This window comes from Trichomonas vaginalis, chromosome V, assembly GCF_026262505.1.
Source record: "Trichomonas vaginalis G3 chromosome V, whole genome shotgun sequence".
NCBI classification, from domain to species: Eukaryota; Parabasalia; order Trichomonadida; family Trichomonadidae; genus Trichomonas; species Trichomonas vaginalis.
The window spans coordinates 28,912,192-28,933,847 of NC_067207.1; the positions used below are offsets into that span (position 1 = coordinate 28,912,192).

Genomic DNA, 21,656 nt, shown 5'->3' on the forward strand with positions numbered 1-21,656 from the left:
TGTTAACTTTGATGCTTTACATGTCCCCAGAGAGCGAATGTTATTTAGTTTGGTCTCCTTAAGGTAAAAAAAATTACAATTTCTATATATTTTTTTTATAAAACAAATAAAAATAAATAAATCTATTTAAACAGATAAAATCGTGGATAGTTTTTCATGTCTTTCATCCTTAAGTATTTCGATAGCCTTCGACACTGTTTTTGTATTCTTAAACAAATGTATTGGCTTAGCAAAAGTCAAAGCAGACAACAAATAATCCAAAACAGCAGATCTTCTTGTTCTATTCTTCTCTTGTTGCAATAAAGCGACGCATAACTTGATATTCTCCATTCCATTCGCCTCAACAGGAACTGCGTAATTTGCAACTTTCACTTCTGAAACAATATCAGCAATCATCGATCCGATTGGAGTTGTTTTCTGGGACAAAGCGAAAGAAACAGCAGCACTTAGAACTGGCGTTCCTTCAGCTAAGTTCTTGTACAACTTCAAGAGCTGCATAACTTCTTCGCCAGGTTTTTCAAGCGAGAAAATTTTCTGAATTGCTTTTTCTGACAGTTTATCTTGCATTTTTCTGTCGAAAACGATGACATGGTGGCAAAGAGTTGCCAAGCCTTGTATTACCTTCGGAGACTGGCAATTCTCAAGCACTTCATTCACCTGGCTGAAGAAAGGAACAATCGATGAAGGAGAAAACAAAGAAGCATGAATAACAAGAGAAATTGCTTCGAAATTCGTGTTCTCTTGTTTGGCGTTCTTGCTTGCTTTCAGTCTATTATAAATAATAGGTGTCAAGCCCGCGAAATAATAAACCAATGAGCTGCCGTCGTAAAATGGAGGAGCTGTCAAATTTTCATCCAAAAGTGACATTTTAAGGAAATCAATTGCTCTTTGATCCGGAGTCTTTAGTAACTTCATTGCAGCATTCATTATATTCTGTCTGACATCTTTGGTGTCATGGAATATCAGATCGAAAATGGAATGCCAGATAAAATCGAAGTTTGCTCTTGGAATTTCTTCTCCAATCGAAGCAGAATTTGCTGCAACAGAAACTAACAATAACTGTATTTCTTTGTTGGATTTGCTGCTGTCTTTGAGGTCTTCAAGCATCTCCTGGTCTTGTGCAGCAACAACAGTCAATAATTCAATGAATGTCTCGCACCTCCTTGCAACAGAAACAATCTGAGCCAAACTGGAAGGTTCAAACAATTTCAACATCGCTTCAGAAATTTTGACTTCAGAAACTTCAAGTAAAACTTGAGAAATCGCGCTGACAGCGTTATATGTCATGTAACTGCTTGGTTTCTGAGATTCCTTTGGTGTGTCTTGGACAATATTTTGTGCCATTAAAAGCAGCAATTCGTCTTCATTCGTCCAATCAACATTTACGCATTTCTTCAATGCAGTTGTTATGAAATCATGTGCCAAAGCCGCACATCTTTTCGTTGGAGAGAAAGAAACTAATTTAAGCAATCTGTAGATTGGCCTTGTATTGCTTGTTATTCTTTCAACGGCGGAAATCATCAATGGACCGAGATATTTGAAGGAGAAATCGCTGTAACAAAGTAAAGATTGCAATGAATCTCCAACTCTGTTATCAATTAATTCACAAAATGTTTCACAGCGAGATTCGCTTTGTAAAATGACTTCGGACATTTCGTGAGCGAATAACTCCAATCTCTTGGGATCAGGAACAGTTACTTTGAACAAAACCATTACAGCTAATTCTAGAACTTGAACTGAATTTTGGTTTTCCAAAAGTAATTTTCTAATGAAATCAACGAACGAAGGAGAATAAAAGATAATTGATGACCATGCACTTGCATTTGTTTCATCAATTGTTGGCTCTAAATCATGAGGAATCTCAGGGTAAATTGATGTATAATCATTTCTTCTATACAATAACAAATAAGCTGTCATAATTCTTCCTTTTTCATCTACATTTTCTATACCTCCAAATGACCATGACGGAATTTGTGCCTGTGAGAAATAATCAACGGATTCATCATCACAAACATACCATTCTTTGTCTTCTCCTTCAACAAGGGCTGTATAATGTCCGTTCTCTGTTGTTCCTGTATGCAAAATTACAGCTGTCAAATTGTAGTTGCATCCAGGATTCGATTTCGTTGTCTTTTCAAGCATATTTCCTTGCAAAACCATTGGGAAATCGAATTCATGTGTCAATTTTGTGTATGTTGCAGATTTCAAGTCAAATTCATATCTACTTAATGTCAAAGCCAAATAATCAGGCCATTTAGTGATTTGTGCTCTTCTTATAACATCAGCTCTTTCACCAGTAACTTCATTGATCTTGTAATCATGCATCACTTCTTCTTGGAAGTTCTTTTCGAAACTTTCGTATAGATTTGTCATTTTCTCAGTTACTAATTGTAATTGAGTAAATGTTCTATCTCTTTTAGATATCAATTGTCCGTCTGTTGTATAGAAACCTTCTGATTCTGATCCTGTCAACAGTTTCATGATGTTTTCTCCACCGGAAACAGTATCATTTATTGAGTTCAAAACAGTATTCAAGAATTCTCCAGCATCTTCTTGCATGTAAGGATCGAATCCATTCCTGTCTTCCATCATTCCTTTCACGTTTAATATTGATCCTCTCGCGTAAACATTCTGTGCGAGAAGTGATCTTAAATTAATCAAGAAAGGAGTATTTAATTGTTCATTTGACAACTTAAGAATATCAGAAACTAAAGTAGGAATTGTAGAAAGAGTTTGGATAATTGCAGATGCATAACATGTTGATCCTAAATTGTTGATTCCACATCTTCCTTTGTATGTGAAATCATCACTTAGTTCCATATGTTGTCTTGGACAATTTGGAACTGTTCTTAATCTTTCTAAAAGAATTTGAACAGATTTTGTTGTCCTAATGAACTCCAAACCAGCGGAAAACGCTTCCTGAGTATGAACAAAAGGAGCATTTAAGTTTGTACATGTTGGGGGAGAGAATAATCTTTTGATTGTCAATTGTACGAGTTCATCTGTTCTTGGCAATCTCTTACAAAGACAAATGAAGGTTTGATCGACATCCAAATAATGAGAAATCTCAAACTGTGTTAGATCTTTGTAGATTTCGACTAAAACATCTTTTGGATAATCAAATTTCGACATTGCCTCGAAGAATTCGAATGTTTTCGCTCTGTATTCTGGTTTTGTTGTCAAAGGAAGCAAAGAAACAAAAGCTTCAACGGGTGTTTGATCAGAAATCAAAGGAATAATTGCCTTTCTAACTAATACTTTGTTGCAATCCAACAAAAACTTCTTAATTTCATTGGAAGAAAACACTTCAGTTACATTGAAAAATGGTAAAACTTGGCAAGCAATTGATAAACTAACAGCATCCAATGTATCATCAGTTAGATTGTCAACGACTTGTTTGAGGAATTCCTTTGATATTGATTTGGCTGATCTCGCTGCTGCCCTCAACACATAAGGGAAAATTCTTGTTGCCTGTGTCAAATTCGTTGCATCACGAACAGTGTTTGTGAATACATGTTGAAGAGGATGTGAACAACGAGGAAGATCAGTGAAAGGCTCAAATAACATGAGAATTAAAAAGATACGCTGTGCGATAATGTCAAACCCATTTATCTGTGAAAATAATTCTGGAATCTTTTGTGTTAATCTGTTCAAAAAGTGACATTTTTGTACTTCATCATAAGGAGCTCCCATTATATAGCTCAAATCGATGTTTTCTTTGATTCTCTCTGCTCTGAACTCAATGATTGGTTTCGAACCTAAATGGAAGGATGTCAATGGTGTATTGAACCTAAACATGATATCGTCATAACCGTCGTTGTAAAGTAAAGCCAAATTTGACACTTCACAATTTATTGCTTTTCCAGCCGCGAAATATATTCTTCTTGATGAATGGAAAGGATGGAATGACAACTGTTTTGTTATTGTTGACTTGCTGTCACTTGTAAATGTAACTGTTTGTACTAAACCGAATTCATCATCAATTCTGAAGAAATCAGCTTCCAAACAAACAGCGTCCATTAAAACAGCGGCGTTTCTCGATCTGTTCTCTGAGAAATTATTTATTAAAGTGTCAACGAACTCATCCATTATTTTGTCATCGTTGAGAATGAGTTTGAATAATGAATGGACAAGCCAATGTGAATGGATTTCTGGAATTGTCGATTTCAAGAATGACATCAGAAGAGGAACAACGTAATTCTTGTCTTCTAATCGACTGGTAATCACATCAATGAAGTGTGGAATTTGTAAAGGAAATTGAATGAAATTAACGGTTTTCAGTTTGTCAATTACTTCTTCTGGTTTCAAGTATTCGTAACATTCCGTCCATGTCGAAAGCAAAGAGAATAATCCGGATGTGACATTGTTATCACTAGTTCCAACACTTGCTAATGCTTCATCAAGCAATGTGTTGTATACACTAGAAATGTCAATGTTCTTTATTACTTTTGAAAATTGCAAAAGTGAAGTGATGATGGCCGGATTCATTCTTGCAATTTGAATTGCTTTTTTGAGGTATACGGGCATGGCTTCGCAATTGGGGTTCGCGAGAAGGAAACACGACAAAGTAATGAACTTTTCTATGGAGATATTCATCTGGCAGGCGTTTAGAAGTTGTTTCCAGACATATCTGCATTGTTTTATCGTGGAAAAGTCAATGGATTGGAGAACTGTGATGTTTGATGTGGCGTGATCGAACAATTCTGCTCTGAGCTTGTCCTTCTTTGTCCGATCTATCAATGCACAGTCTAAAGGAGGATATAATTTGCCGGTCGAAAGATATTCCATGGCAAAGTTGTCCAATTGCTCTTTAACGAGTGGTAAAAGGTGGGTAATTGATACTAAATGCTCGTTTCCATCGTATTTCGTGGATGCAGAGAGTAATTCTGTAATATCAGATAAATCAAATGGAGTTCTCTCACTAATTATTGTAAGGTTCTTAATAACAAGTGATATAAGTGCTGTGTTCTTGGATTTGGCTGCTCTGATAAGCTCTTTCTTCACATCAAGAGCAGAATTGTGTAAACCATTGAATTGGACGAATTTACATATGCAATCGACAATGAAGAACTCTGTCTGGACATTAAGACTTATGTCAATTGATGTCAATGCGTGTAAAATTTCATCAGTTTTTTCAACCATTGACTTAGCGTTGCTTGAAAGGAATGGGCATGCAATAGATGCTGGTGTAGTATCTATTGGTAATATCTGAATAATGCAATCAGCAAGCATTTGTAAAATTATTACAGCATATATTGGATTCAGGAAAGGTTGGATCTGATTGAATGTCTTGATAAGCTCTGTAAGCTGCTGGGAACTAAGTGTGCGGTCTTTGATCATCTGTAATACTTTAGATAAGAAAGGAGTTCCAATAAGTTCATTAATTTGATGGATACCAAGCTGAGAAATGTTGGGTAACTTGTCCTTAATGAAGGATTCGCTTGTACTTCTAAGATCGAACTTAAGTAATTCGGCTCTTTTTTCTTTTGAAATGTTTATTGGGGATAATTTAGCCAAAGGAGCCTTATATCCTTTCAAAGATTCATTAAGCATCTCTAAATACTTGACTGGTAGATTTAGTTTTGCAATAAACGTGTATAATTCTGTATAGAAATTTTGTAATTCCTTTTGAAGGATTCTTGAAGGTGAATTCAAAGAAATAATTGAATCCCAGTAGTCAGGTAAGTCTTCGTTGATGAATTGTTCGAATCCTTTCGAGTCTTTTGGTTTGGTTGAAATATTCTGCTGATGTATACATTGAGTAAGCTCGCTTAATATGGAAGCAACAACTTGGGGGTCTTGGTGATTGATACTCCCATTAAACTTGTCAGAATCTATAAAGCTACCATTACTCATTGAAAAATATCAAATATGATAAATAAAAGGGAAAAAAGTGAACTCGCCAAACAGTAATGACTTGAACTTTATCGAAAGTCACTTAGCATTTATGATCATCACTTATTGTTCTTTCTTATTCCAATGAGAACATTTCTATTTCTCAACATCACCGAATATTTTTTTGCAGTTGTCGACAGCTGATAGGAGTATAGCTATTATTCGTTTATTCATTTATGAAATTACACTACAATGTATTATTTTTATAATATAGTATAATGACATAGGAAAATAATTGTTTGTGTGCTTCTGTCAAATCGCAAAACCTTGATTAAATCTTTTCTGACAACTATGCTGAAATGCATGAAATGAAGCTAACTGATAGTACCATGAATGGATTCAATACTGTCTGTGAAAGAGTGAATCAGAATAAGGATATTGATTTTAAAATTTATGCATTTCCCCAGAAAGACATTACAAAAATATGCATCCAAGTATGTATAACTAAGATATTATAATGTTTTTATAAACTATATTTTTGCTTTTTTTTTCCAAGAAAAAATTTTTAGAAAATTTTTAGAATGGAGCATTCACAGTTTATTGATAAGAATATTGAACTTCTTGAAAGTGGAGAGTTATTAACAGAGAAGGAAGTATCTGTATTCGAAAAAATAAAGGCCGCGGGCTCTTGTTTTGACCCACAAGTTATTTGTCGTGTTGCCGGTGGCTGGGTAAGAGATAAATTGCTTGGTAAGCAATCAGATGACATAGATATCTGCATTGAAGGCTGTACATCTGATGATTTCGGTCAAAAATTATCACAACAATTTCCAGAAAATACAACAAAGATAATTGTCATGCAAGAGAATCCAAAACAGTCTAAATTCATGAAAACTGTAAGAGTTTGTATATTTGGCGATACATGGATTGATGTTTGTAACTTAAGAGGAGAAGAAACAGAAACATCTCCACTTACAGATGCCAAACATCGCGATTTATCTATAAATGCCTTATTCTACAATATAACATATTCAAAAGTTGAAGATTTGGTTGGAGGAATTCCAGATCTTAAAAATCAAATAATAAGAACACCAATCGACCCAGATTTAACATTTACAGAAGATCCATTAAGAATTATTCGTGCTATACGCTTTTATGTTCGCTTAGGATACAAGATTCATGAAAGTATTTACGAAGCCGCAAAATTACATGTTACTGACTTCGAAGAGAAGATTACAAAGGAAAGAGTTGTTGCAGAAACAATTAAAATTATTGAAATGGGCGGATTATCTACATTCCTTGACTATGTAATTAAAATTGGATTTTTTGATGCAATTTTCGATCCATACCACCTTTATTCTTTGAATCCTTTGCAAGCACAAGAGAGATTGAATACAGTAATGGCTCGTTCTCCCCCAGATTTGCATATTCCAATTCAATTAGGCGCAATCTTTTATCCTATCCATGATTGCGAGCCAAGACCTGATCCAGAGCATCCAAGAAGGAACCAACCTGCAATGGAATGGGCAATTTGTCGAGCAATGCGAATGCCAGTGAAATATGCAGAAGATGCAAACAAATTAGTGCAAGGAGCTTTGACAGCCAACACTATTGAACTCACTAGAAAGACTGTAGGCCACTGGGTAAGGAAAATTGGCTCAATTTGGCCTTTTGTCAAATATCTTATTTTTGATCAGTCAGAATTCGATAAATGCGAAAACAATCTTTTCAAATTCATCACAGAACAAGATCTAACTACTTGTTATGACATGAAATGCCTTATTAACGGAAAAGATCTGGCAAAACTTTTGGGAATTAAACCGGGAAAGGGTTTCCAGGTACATGTTGATGAATTGATTGATTGGCAACTCGAAAATCCTAATGGAACAAAAGATGATTATGAAAATTATATTAAAAATAAAAAATAGAGTGTATGTTTTTAAAAATTAATTTTTGGTCATTTGCAATAGTTTATAAAAAGCTTTTACAATCATATTAATTTTCATAATAATTTCTTCAAAAAAATAGTCTATATATCAGGTACTTTCTAAGAGAGACTAGTGGTTAGGAAGTTATGGTTCTTGTACAGTCCTTCCAGCTTCTTTCACACATTCAAAAAATGAATAACTTTTTTCTTTCAATTGTAAACTTCAGAATTATTTGATGCGGATCTTAAATAATCGGCCGCCCGAAAATGAATTTTGCAAAATTCTGCAACTTTTCGTTTTAACTATTATTATTAAAATAAAAATCAAAATATAATCCCCAATTTTTTTTCTTTTTTACAGAGATTGACACTTGAAAAATAGTTGTTGGGGAGACTTATCTCGAAAATAATCGAATTCTCTATGCAAATGATAGATGCGTTGAGGTTCATCTTAAAGTTGAATGTGAAACTATATATGGAGATGAAAATAATTATGCTTTCAAAGGGAGCCAGACAACTCTTGTTTCTATCACATTTCCACCAAAATCCAAACTTAAAACAATTGGTCCCCATGCTTTTGAAAGCTGTAGTAAACTTCAAACAATTAATTTCACAAACTGTGAGAATCTTACGCAGATACAAGATAGAGCATTTTCTGGTTGTTATTTGTTGTCTGATATTATTCTTTCAAAAAATCTCAAAGAGATATCAAACAATGCTTTTTCCCATTGTTATTCAATGCATTCCATTTCAATTCCAGACGAAGTTATAGCTTTAGGAGAATATTGTTTTGCTAGGTCATACTCTTTAAGTTCAATAACTATCAGTCCTTATTCCAAGCTTGAAATAATAGCAGCATATGTTTTTATGGAAACATCATTAAAACAAATATTTCTTCCAAAGAATCTAAGAAGTATTACCCACGAAACCTTTAAAGATTGTAGAACAATAGAATTTATAGAATGTGATGCTCAAAACACAAATTTTTTATCAGAAGATAATGTTTTAGAGTAGGTGACAAAAGTGCATACTCTTAAACAACCGTCGGATTTCCGGGTGAAATCGTGACACACTTTCGTCTTTCGTAGGCAGTGGTGGTTGTTACAAAAGGTAACTTCGAATGTAGCGTGAAATCTGCAAAAAAAATTCTGAAATTTGAATGGAGAACACAAAAATTGAATAGTTTACGTCAATAAAAAAGAGAAAAATGAAGCCAATGTATCTCGAACCTAGGACTTAGAGCAGCAATCTCACTGTTTATCCCATTACACTACATGCATCTCTCACCTCACTGAATGAGATCAACTATATGATAACTTTTTCCCCTTATATTCTTGTGGAAAAGTGACAAATAGCAACTTTGACCCTCTCTCTAATGTTTTATATGATAAGCAAAAAACATCAATTATTATATTTCCGTATAATAACGTTACTTCATTTAGTATACCAGACTCTGTTAAAGTTATTGGTGATAAGGCATTTATATATTCATTGTTAGAAGAAATAACATTCAATTCTGGTTTAAATTTGATACAAGGATCTGCTTTTGCATATTCACATTTGAAATCATTCGCAATTCCGGATTCCGTTACAACAATTTATGGCAATGCTTTTTATAATTGCAAATATCTCGACACGGTAATTCTTGGTAAAAATCTGACAATTATTCCAAATTCTTGCTTTGCATATTCTAATTTATCTCAAATCACTATTAAAGATGGAGTAAAAATAATTGAACCATATGCATTTTTTAGATGCATTAATCTTAAGAGTATTTTAATTCCAAATAGCGTTCAAAACTTTGGAGGATCATGCTTTCCAAACGATATAAATCTCACATTACCTCCAAATTCCCAGTTTTGGTTTGATCATCAAAATATTCTTTATAATTCAAATAAGGAGAAGATTATTTTGTGCTTGAGCTTAAATGAAAAATATGACATTCCTGATACTGTTACTGAAATATCACAAGCAGCCTTTCGTGGAATTAATGAACTGAAAACAATAAACTTTCTACCAGATTCCAAATTGACTGTGATTGGTGGTTCGGCTTTTTCTGAATGCGGTAACCTTCAGTATATAAATCTTCCAAATTCCTTAAAATCAATAGGTGGTGATGCATTTGGAGGATGTAAGAAGTTCAATATAACAGATTTCCCAGAATCATTGATATACATAGGGATTAGTGCATTCATAGGATGCGATTTACTTACTGAAATTCATTTTAAAATAAATTTATTAACAATTGATAATTATGCATTTATGACCGATCAATCAATAGAAACAGTAATTTTTGAATCAAGTAGTACTACATTAAATCATGGAGTCTTTGCGCACTGTAAAAAGCTAAAATCAATTAAGTTAAGTAATAAAACTACTACAATATTAAATAATTGCTTCGATTTTACCTATTCATCGAAATCAATTGAACTTCCTCCATCATTAACAACTCTTGGAAGAGGTATTTTTAGATACTCTGGAGTCGAAAACATAACATTTGTAGGAAATCCCCCGATTGAAACTATAAAAGATGTAGCATTTGTTCATGCTACAAAATTGCGCAACATAATACTTTCTGACTACATCAAAGAGATTCAAGCGAATGCATTTCAATATACAAACATCACAACATTTAGAGTTCCGAATCAAACAATAGTCATATCAGAATATGCATTTAGTCAATGTACAAGTTTAGAACGATTTACTATTCCTGAAAATTGTTCATTACAAAGTCTTGGATTTTCGGCATTCGAGGGTTGTAAGTCATTGAAAGAATTCGAATGCACACAGAGTGAATATTTTTCGGTAATCAATGGTGTTCTCTTTGATAAGAATAAAACTTCATTAGTTTGCTACCCTCCTGCTTCTGAACTCATGTTCTTTTATATCCCTGAAACAGTTCACAATATATCAGCTGGTGCATTTCTTGAATGCAGAAACCTCATTAATATTCTAATTCCAGATTATTCTGTGCAAACTATTGGTCGATATGCATTTGCAGATTGTATTTCATTAACTCATATCAATATTCCAATTTCAGTAACTGAAATTGGATCAAATGCATTCGCAAATTGTTACAGTCTTAAATGTGGAGTTGATATTCAGAATCGAACTCGGTCGTATCTCGATAACCTTTTCGAAGTTGCATTTCTTAATAAAGAAGCAGTTGAAGAATGTCATCGATTAACCTGCAAAAAACAAATAAATCCTAGTTATTTGAAATCATTGATAATTGTAGGTATTGTTGATGCAAAATATCTAGGTCTATTATAAAAATTCAAATATATTTTTTATTTTATTTTAATTTTTAATATATAATCATTTATAGATGAACTCAAATTGAAGCATAGTTAGTACTATCTTGTAATTATGCCATGTTTATGTTCTTTTGACTTAATATTACATAAATTATTCAATAATATAGATATTTGTGGCAACGAATGGAAATTACTTAGTTTTTAGATATGGATAATCTTCCGGCTTTCTCTGAACAAAAAATTAAAGGTCGAGAAATTGATTGAAAATTGATTGAAAATCTGTTAATCTTCTTGAAAGTACAAGTTACCCATATATTATTATAAGTAAATTCATTTTGCTTTCATAAAAAATTGAGCTTTTTAGGCTGAATCAATATAAAATTTTAATTTTGATTTATAGCTCATTGTATACCTGGATTATGTAAATTTGTGATAACATCATTTTAGGTGAAAGCCCCAAAAAAGGAGAAAGGGACAGACTAGCCCATTGTCACTTTTTAATTTAGCAAATGAACGCTTATGGAGTGGAGTTTTTGGGTAAATCTGATTTGCTTATAAATGAAATAAAATCAAAAGAAACCATATTGGCATTATATTATGCAAAAATAAATGATCTTACTTAGTACTTTTAAAGTTAATTTCAGAAAAAATTTGACACAATGGTATCCGGCACATACAAGTGGTGTACAACCAAAATATAAGTTAGTTTAAACATATATTGCTATATCTCATGATCTTACTTAGTACTTTTAAAGTTAATTTCAGAAAAAATTTGACACAATGGTATCCGGCACATACAAGTGGTGTACAACCAAAATATAAGTTAGTTTAAACATATATTGCTATATCTCATGATCTTACTTAGTACTTTTAAAGTTAATTTCAGAAAAAATTTGACACAATGGTATCCGGCACATACAAGTGGTGTACAACCAAAATATAAGTTAGTTTAAACATATATTGCTATATCTCATGATCTTACTTAGTACTTTTAAAGTTAATTTCAGAAAAAATTTGACACAATGGTATCCGGCACATACAAGTGGTGTACAACCAAAATATAAGTTAGTTTAAACATATATTGCTATATCTCATGATCTTACTTAGTACTTTTAAAGTTAATTTCAGAAAAAATTTGACACAATGGTATCCGGCACATACAAGTGGTGTACAACCAAAATATAAGTTAGTTTAAACATATATTGCTATATCTCATGATCTTACTTAGTACTTTTAAAGTTAATTTCAGAAAAAATTTGACACAATGGTATCCGGCACATACAAGTGGTGTACAACCAAAATATAAGTTAGTTTAAACATATATTGCTATATCTCATGATCTTACTTAGTACTTTTAAAGTTAATTTCAGAAAAAATTTGACACAATGGTATCCGGCACATACAAGTGGTGTACAACCAAAATATAAGTTAGTTTAAACATATATTGCTATATCTCATGATCTTACTTAGTACTTTTAAAGTTAATTTCAGAAAAAATTTGACACAATGGTATCCGGCACATACAAGTGGTGTACAACCAAAATATAAGTTAGTTTAAACATATATTGCTATATCTCATGATCTTACTTAGTACTTTTAAAGTTAATTTCAGAAAAAATTTGACACAATGGTATCCGGCACATACAAGTGGTGTACAACCAAAATATAAGTTAGTTTAAACATATATTGCTATATCTCATGATCTTACTTAGTACTTTTAAAGTTAATTTCAGAAAAAATTTGACACAATGGTATCCGGCACATACAAGTGGTGTACAACCAAAATATAAGTTAGTTTAAACATATATTGCTATATCTCATGATCTTACTTAGTACTTTTAAAGTTAATTTCAGAAAAAATTTGACACAATGGTATCCGGCACATACAAGTGGTGTACAACCAAAATATAAGTTAGTTTAAACATATATTGCTATATCTCATGATCTTACTTAGTACTTTTAAAGTTAATTTCAGAAAAAATTTGACACAATGGTATCCGGCACATACAAGTGGTGTACAACCAAAATATAAGTTAGTTTAAACATATATTGCTATATCTCATGATCTTACTTAGTACTTTTAAAGTTAATTTCAGAAAAAAGTTGACACAATGGTATCCGGCACATACAAGTGGTGTACAACCAAATCTTCGACTCGATGAACTTGTCATCGAGTTATATTCCAGTGTTGTTCCTTCATTCCTGATTAAGTTGCAAATTAAAGGTCTGGATTCAGAGAGAAGTGTTAAAGTTATCAAAAAAGTCACAAGAGATTTCGAAGAAATGACACAATTTAAAAAAGTCGAATGCATCAGTATGCTTGAAGCTGTTCAGAAAGGTCTGAAAAATGATACACTTGATCCCAACATTGTTTACTCAACATTAAAAATATTATTGCAAAGAAAACATTTGATTTAATAAACATTTAATTTATTATAATTAATTTTTTATTACAGTATAGTAAAAAATGCTATAAATAAATTATTATATTTTGTTAAAATGTGACTTTTAATAGTAAGTGAATAAAATAAATCAGGAATTGGGAAAGAAATAAGGTTAATTAAAAATAATGAAAATTACAAGTTTAAGGTTAATGAAAAGGTGACAATGGGCGAGTTTGTCCCCCACTCCCCAAAAAAGATTAATTTAAATGATATTTTTTAATATATGCATTACAGTCTTGTTCATGCATCCAATTAAACTCTCCTTAAGCCATATAAATTAAAATAAGTGCCTGTTTCGTGTTATATGTTTGGAAAAATTACAGGGCTTTTGAAATCAGAGTAATATAATAGTAATGTACCTGTTATTGTTATAAAATTACGAAATGAATCTCTGCATATATAAATGGTTTGGAGTTACATGTAAATTGCCCAATAAATTAAGGGTGCACACGAGAGGATCACGTAAACTTCAGAATTTAGAACCTTATTTTTAGGCATTATCTTGGCTACCTATTTAGGCTCGAAAAGCAAAAAATATCAAAAAATACAACTTGAGTCCATTATGACCCTTTCATGGAGGTAGTTTTTCTCCGCTAGTATTTTCCCTTTGAATCTCTTTACAATTCGAAATCAAATTCAAAACTCAGTAGAAGAAAGGAAGAATCGACTTACTACGGTTGTAATACGAATAAATACATATATTTAATTATTTTTATTTACATAATAATTGTTTGAAGCTCATATTCCATCAAATTTTTAAATAAAAACATTAAAATGTTGAAAATGTTCATATATTTTAATAGGATTTTGGCACTTTATTGAGGAATTACTACATACATAGTCGAACTGAACTTGATATTTTGAAATTTAAATTATTTATCAAAATTAAAATTTAACTTGAAATTTATAATTATTTAGTCATATTTTGCATAATTCTAAGTAGATTTTGTAAAAAATCAAGAAAGAAAAATTTTAACGTGCTTTATTTTTTCTTTTTTATAATAATACATATTATTATATAATTAACATATTCATAATGTTTCACCCTTTCAAAAATATAATCCTCCTCCTCTCAAATAAACGTACATATGGGTGGCCTCTTTTTTCAAAAAATTAAAATTTGAAATTTTGGGCTCAAATATTAGAGATTTTTTCAACCTTCAACGATATATGTTGTCTATATCAGACCTCCTTTCTTTTTGATACTTAACATTGTTCCTAAATCTTAGCCGTTAAGGCTGTTCTGAAAATATTTTTTTTTTCGAAAAAATTCGAAAAAAATTCTTAAAATTCAAAAATCCCTTAATTCCTGAGGATTTTGGAAAAAAGTTTTTACATGAACATGTGTATATTATATGAAGTATATTGATAAGGTAAAAATCAAATTTTATTGCATATTCATCGAGAAAATAAACTAACGAATCCCTCAAAATTGAGAGGGTAATCCTCCTCCTCTCAAATAAACGTACATACGGGTGCACCCTTAATAAAACAATCTCCATAGTCCAAAATTGATTGCTATAAAAAATGTTGTAAATTCAATCTAAAACGAAGCGGAATAAGATGAATAGCTCAGCCAAGAATGAATGATACTTTCGTTCAGGGCTGATTAACTTATCATCAGAAATTTTTGACAAATCAAGATTAATGATTTTGAAAAACTCTCAATTTCTATCGTTCATTAGAATCATATTCATACAAAATATGTTCATATTATGTGATATTAAATATGAGGGGTTTTTCATTTGAACGCACTTTTCAATAGTGATTGATTTTTTTGAATTAAAGAAAAAGTTAAAACAAAACGCAATTATATGGTGAAAAAAATTGAATTTAGCTTAACAAAAAATTTTTGCAATAAACTCTTCATCAATTCAATCTTTTAGTGCTGAACTGATTAAAGGACTTTGTTTTATCGATGATATTCATTTTTATTTTCAATCTGATCAACTTAGCTGTCAAAAAAAGCAAACATAAAATTAATCTCTTGAGCTAAGAGTCAGAAATTACAAATCAAATTCAAAAATGGAAACTAATAATATATGGAAAGGCACAGCAACGCTCAATAAATGAAATTCAAATCTTTCCAAATGATGAGAATCTGTAATTTTGTTAATAATTTTGAGTATAGATGAACAGACTTATAACGTTTTCTTAAAAAATTAGAGAAAATAATGTAGATTTGCATTATTCAAATGTTCTTTTGTTTAGATTTTAAACTATTTAAATGTAAACCTAACTGTATGCACGCTGAGTTCTTATAGATTTCAGATGTGAACAACTTCTCATAAAAATTGTTGAATTTTGGAAATTATTTCACAAATAATTTAAGAACTAATAAGCTTAATTCAAATTAAATTAAACTTCTATAGTATATGTTGTTAAATTTTATAAAAATATTATTTAATAAGATAATAAGTTAAAATTTAATTAAAATTAAACTTTTTAGTTCATAAATTGTGGCATAGTTCCAATCCATTTTCTAGCCATTCATTTGAAACAAATCAAAAACATCATAGGAATCCATTCTGTTATAGATCCCACTGTTACTTTTTCTAATAAAAGACGATAAATAATTCTTATGTCAAAAATTAACTTTTCTGGCAAAATTCAATGAATTAATTTCACTATTTCTCTCAATAATAATTCATAAAAAGACCAGTAATAAAGCAATTAATAACATGATAAATTTACTATGCAGATAAAAGGTACATAAATTCAAAATGATAACGAGAAAAATCTCGTTCGTGCAAAAGAGTTTCAGGACGAATTTGGCATTTTGTTAATCTAAGGCCACTTGGAACTGGAAGCATTGGAATACTGCACGTTTCATTTAAGTATTCTCTTTCAAGACCAACAAAATGCAATTTAGAAGCTGAATTAATCAAATAAATGCAAACATCAATATATTGATTAGGGTCTGCATCTGTAACAATAAAGGGGGTTTTCGTTGAAAAAAATCTTATAAAACCAGGTGTATAATAACAGAGAATAGTTGAGGAATCAATAATAATAAACTTGATATTCTAACAATCACTAAATGCATCTGGATATAATTTACAAAATTTCCCTAAGTATACATATTTCAAATTGACACAATACTGAAAAGAAGCATATTCTACATATGCGTTATCTGCAATATGTACACAAGTAAGATTGGAGCAATTATAAAATGCCATACTTCCAATATATCGTGTCTTTTCAAGATCTAGATTTTGCAAATTTATGCAGTTCTTAAATAATTCATCATTTATTGAATATGTGTATGAGAATGGAAATTCCTGAAGATTAATACAGTCTTGGAAAGCGTTCGTTTGGAAACCTAATTCATTGTAACCACTTGTCATATGTTTTCTGACAAATTTCAGATTTTTACATCCTTTGAAGCAATCATAGCCAATTCTTCCTTTCTGAGGCAATAGAACTTCAACTAAATCTTGGCATTCTAGGAAACCGGTATATGCAATATTAGTTATTCCAAGAAAATGGATGACTTTTAAGTTCTTTGATCCATGAAATGCAAAAACATCAACATTATATATCTTAGCGCTAATTGTCAATTTTTCTGGAAGATGGCAATCTTCAAATGCCATCACTCCAATTGTAGTGACAGATTCAGGTATCTCTAATGAAGCTAGAGAAGCATTTTTGAAACAGTTTCCACTAATTGAAGTTATCTTAGGAGGTAATATCACACTGAAAAAGTTTAAAGCATTTTCAAAGCATGATGCTCCAATAAAAGTAATGTTTTTGCCAAATGAAATGTTTTTCAAATGATAGCAACCTTTAAATGTGGCGAATTCGATTGATTGCAATTTGCTTGGAAGATTGATGGCTACTAATCCCGTATTCATGAACGCTTCGTCTTTGATCGTAAGAATTGATTCTGGCAATTCGATATCTGTGAAATTCACACAATTTGCAAATATACCAAATGGTACTCGAGTAATATCATTTGGAAAAACAGCTCTTTTTAGATATTTACAATGATCAAAACAATGAACTCCCCTTATTATTATATTTGATGTAATTGTAATTTCATCTCCCAAACTGCATCCACTAAAGCAATAATCCTATAAAAAAAATCGGAACATTTGGTAAATGAATTATGTTATTTGTGAAACATTCATAAAATGCATAACTTCTCACATAGTATAATGATGTTGGAAGTTCAAGAGAGTTTAATAAGGCATTTTGGAAGCAACCGTCTTTAATTTCTGTTATCGTATTAGGAAGTTTCAAATCAGAGTAATTAAATGAATTTTGGAAACATCCTATTGACAGAGTACTCATGTTATTAAATTTGAATTCTTTCAAAGAGTGGCAATTTGTGAATACGAAATCTCCAATATTAGTAATACTATCTTTCAATATGAATTTAGTTATACCAGTATAGTTAAAGGCATACTTTTGAATTGTTTGTATTGAGTCAGGAATTTTGATGTCTGTTAAACTTTCACATCCAGAAAACTCTCCTTCATAAATTGTTTCAATACCTTCATCAAATTCCAATTTCTTCAAATGGCTGTTTCCACTAAAACAATAAAAAGCTGTCATACGGCTAATATTTTTAGGTATGAATAACACCGATAATAAATTATTTGCAAATGCTGAGCGTCCCAATTGTATCGATATGTTTGGAAGTTCCAATGTTTTCAATCCAGTATTGCTGAAAGCAAATTTATGGATCGTTTTTAAATTATTTGGAAATGCAATTGAATTGATTGAACAATTGAAAAAACAGTATTCATTAATATATTCTAACTTTGATGGTAATGTTAAAACATCAAGATGAAGTGAATTTCGGAAGCAAGATTGTCCTACAGATGTCAAATTATCATTAAAAGAAATCTGATTCAATGAATAGCAATCTTGAAATACCATAGCGCCAATTGATGAAACATTTTCTGGAAGACTAACAGAAGTTAATCCAGTATTGAGAAAGGCGCAATCTTCTATTGTCAAAAGAGTATTAGGTAATTCTATTTCCGTAAGATTAGTGCAAAATGCGAATTTATATTTAAATATTTTTGTAATTCCTGATTGAAAAATTACTTTCCTTAGTTTATCCATATTTCCAAAGCAATTTTTGCCTCCTATATTTAAATTTAGAGGAATTGTTACTATTTCAATCTCGTTGCAAAACTGAAAAGTGAAGTCTCCCAATTGTGTTAAAGAAATGGACAAGTCTAAATCTGTTAACAGACTGCAATTATTAAACGCCATATTGTCTATCATTGTTAGATGTGAATTAAAGATAATTGAAACTATTGAACAGTTATCGAAACACTTTACCCCGATTGTTGTTAGATTTTTTGGTAATCGCAAAATTGTCAGATTGAATGAATTTTGGAAACATGATTCTGGAAGCGCCGTCAAATTATCATTGAAAGTAATTTCATGAAGAGAATAGCAGTTCATAAATGCTCTCTTACCAATTGTTTCTAAACTATTTGGAAGATTTACTGATAATAATCCTGTACAATAAAATGTACATTCATTTATTGATTTTAATGTACTTGGCAAGTTGATTTCTTTTAGATTCGTATAAAAGGCGAGCTCTTCTTGATATATTGTATCGATTCTCTCCATATGTTATTTTATTAATGTCACTCATATTAAAGAATGGATGATTTTCACGGCCAGTGAGTTTTGAATGTATTGAAATTTCTTTGATTGAACTTTTTCCACTGAAAGAATAATTGCCAAGTGATATTTCTTTGTCTGGGAATTGCAAAGATGTTAGTAAGTGACAATCATAAAATGAATAATGGCCAATACTTTCTATTGAAGAACCGAAGTTAATTTGTGTAATTGAGCTATTTCTAAAACAATAATCATTGATTGATTTCAAGTTATTTGGTAGATCGACAATGGCAGAATTGAATGAATTTTCGAAGGCAGAGGCGTTCAAAATTTCTAGATTTGTACTGAATATTATTTGATTTAATGAATAGCAATCCTTAAAAGCTTCACTTCCAATTAATGTAACTGTATTTGGTATCACTATTGATGGCAATCCTGAACGAAAGAAACCGCGATATTCTATCGATTTCAAGGTGGTTGGTAATTTAATTTCGCGTAAATTCATTAAATCTGAAAATTCTTCTTCATATATTGATTCTGAACCATCTTCAAAGACAACCTTTTCCAATTTACTCATAAGTCCAAAGCAATGTAAGCCTCTCCTTGTTAGTTTCGATGTAATTTTTAATTCTCTTATGTTTGTACAATTATTAAAGCAAGACTCGCCAATAATCTCTAATAAGCTTGGAAAAACAATAGATTTCAATAGTGTACAGTTATGGAATGCATATTCTCCAATTTCAACAAGATTTTGAGGTAAAATAATTTCGGTTATTGAACTATTTTTAAAACACCTTGCATGGATTTTTGTAATAACTTGTGGAATAGTAATTGATACATGATTAAAGGAATTTTGGAATAAGGATACGTTAAGTTCTGAAATTTTATCATTAAATTGAAATTATCTTAAATTTTGGCATTCAGAAAAAGCACTTCTCCCTAAATATATAAGATTTTGAGGTAATACAACCGATTCGAATGGGCACCAATAAAATGCATAATTCTGAATTTCGATTAGAGAATCTGGTAAAATTAAATCATGAAGATTAGGGCAAAGATAAAATGCACTATCTCCAATAGCTTTTAAATTGTCAACTACAGGTATGTGCGTCAAACTACTACAAGCACAAAAGCAACCATATGGAATGAATTCAATTAAATGCGGAAGTTGAACATTTACAAGTTTAAAGCAGCAATAAAAAATTGATCCACCTATGTAAACTTGTTTATCCGAATTCCAACTAAAATTCGTCAGATTAAAACAATAATAAAATATTTCATCGCCAATATATTCAACATTATTGGGAAATGATATATTTTGTAATGATTTGCATTCATAAAAGCACCATTTGCCAATTTTTTTAATATTATTTCCAAAATCAATGAAGTCTAAATTTTCACAGTTCTCAAAAACATAGTCTTCAATTTCTTCGACTGTATCTGGAATAGAAAATTGGATGAGACCTCGACACCCAGAAAATGCTCCATTATTGATAAATTTTATCGTGGGCGGAAATGTTATTTTTTTGAGGGCAGTACAATAACTGAATGAATAGCTGGATATGTTTGTAAGGTCACCATCAATTCTTACTTCTAAAAGTTGCTGACATGCATGAAATGCAGAATAACCAATTGATGAACACTCAAGAATGGTGATATTATACAGTGTTTGATTATAATCGTACTCAGAATCTGAGATATTTCCTCTAATTATCATAGTTTCCATGATTTTCTATGAAAACAAAAAATTTTATGAAAAAATGTTTTTATAAGGAAATATTAGCACCCAAAAAATGAATAGATTAATATTGTCTCGATGTGAGCATTTTTGATTTTAATATTATTCAGAATTTGTATTGAAAATAATCGTAGATTGGCAAAAATATTTTAATTCAAATTTTGAAATATAGCTCAAAAGTCAAGTCCAACCGTTTTTTATAGTTGGTCTTCAATAGATATTAAAGGAGATTATGTTATTAAGGGATTGGATTTCAATGAGTTCTCAAAAAATAATTGCTGTAAAGCTGAAACCTATTTATTTTAACCTATATCGATCATGAAAACCGATTAAAAAATTGAAGGATATACTTAGATCTTTTTCTAATAGAATAATTTATATCTCCAAACGCAAAGGATGGAATAAAATAGTATGTGATAGATACGGTTATGATAACTTTTCTTTTTACTCTTAATTTTTGAATTAAATAAATTGAACTACTGAGTGATGAAAATGGAATAAACAAGGTTTCTTCATAAATTGTAAAATTCAATCGGATTTGAAGAAAAAAAAAACGATGACTGATCAAAATACTGATCGAAAGAAAAAATAAAAGATAATTATTTAAATCAATTTGAATGACACATGAATTACTCATTCTGAAGAAAAATTTAAAATATGTATTGGAAATTTGATATGAAAAATAAAAGAAGGCTGAACGAAATAGCTACTTACATTAATGTATGACTGTTTATAATATCACAAAGCGATTTTACTTATCTAGAGAAATTTTTGGAATTCAATCACAACGGAAATCTGGTAAATAACTGGATCTCACTTCAAATGGATTTCATTTTTCATAGCTAATGCAATCATCAACTTAAATCCAA

General features: G+C 30.9%; 5 protein-coding genes across 5 annotated transcripts, besides 3 other annotated features; 2 read left to right on the forward strand and 3 right to left on the reverse strand.

Moving 5' to 3' along the window:
• Positions 1-66: 66 nt before the first annotated feature.
• On the reverse strand, positions 67-5,988 carry TVAGG3_0422010 (ubiquitinyl hydrolase protein; the record flags this gene model as incomplete). Its single annotated transcript, XM_001313115.1, has 1 exon — positions 127-5,856. One exon carries the CDS (start codon positions 5,854-5,856, stop codon positions 127-129), a length of 5,730 nt encoding a protein of 1,909 aa, XP_001313116.1.
• A 422-nt stretch (positions 5,989-6,410) lies between these two features.
• Positions 6,411-7,807, forward strand: TVAGG3_0422020 (tRNA cytidylyltransferase protein; the record flags this gene model as incomplete). The annotated part of the gene is made up of 1 exon (XM_001313116.1): positions 6,417-7,763. One exon carries the CDS (start codon positions 6,417-6,419, stop codon positions 7,761-7,763), a length of 1,347 nt encoding a protein of 448 aa, XP_001313117.1.
• A 963-nt stretch (positions 7,808-8,770) lies between these two features.
• Positions 8,771-8,800: a mobile genetic element.
• A 1,224-nt stretch (positions 8,801-10,024) lies between these two features.
• On the forward strand, positions 10,025-11,035 carry TVAGG3_0422040 (regulation of response to stimulus; the record flags this gene model as incomplete). The annotated part of the gene is made up of 1 exon (XM_001313117.1): positions 10,025-11,035. One exon carries the CDS (start codon positions 10,025-10,027, stop codon positions 11,033-11,035), a length of 1,011 nt encoding a protein of 336 aa, XP_001313118.1.
• A 449-nt stretch (positions 11,036-11,484) lies between these two features.
• Positions 11,485-13,649: a mobile genetic element.
• A 255-nt stretch (positions 13,650-13,904) lies between these two features.
• Positions 13,905-14,946: a mobile genetic element.
• Positions 14,947-16,489: 1,543 nt separating this feature from the next.
• TVAGG3_0422070 (antigen BSP-related family) lies at positions 16,490-17,317 on the reverse strand (the record flags this gene model as incomplete). Its single annotated transcript, XM_001313118.1, has 1 exon — positions 16,490-17,317. One exon carries the CDS (start codon positions 17,315-17,317, stop codon positions 16,490-16,492), a length of 828 nt encoding a protein of 275 aa, XP_001313119.1.
• Positions 17,318-18,960: 1,643 nt separating this feature from the next.
• On the reverse strand, positions 18,961-19,554 carry TVAGG3_0422080 (leucine-rich repeats (6 copies)-containing protein; the record flags this gene model as incomplete). Its single annotated transcript, XM_001313119.1, has 1 exon — positions 18,961-19,554. The coding sequence occupies one exon, from the start codon at positions 19,552-19,554 to the stop codon at positions 18,961-18,963; it is 594 nt and encodes a 197-aa protein (XP_001313120.1).
• Between the last annotated feature and the right edge of the window lie 2,102 nt (positions 19,555-21,656).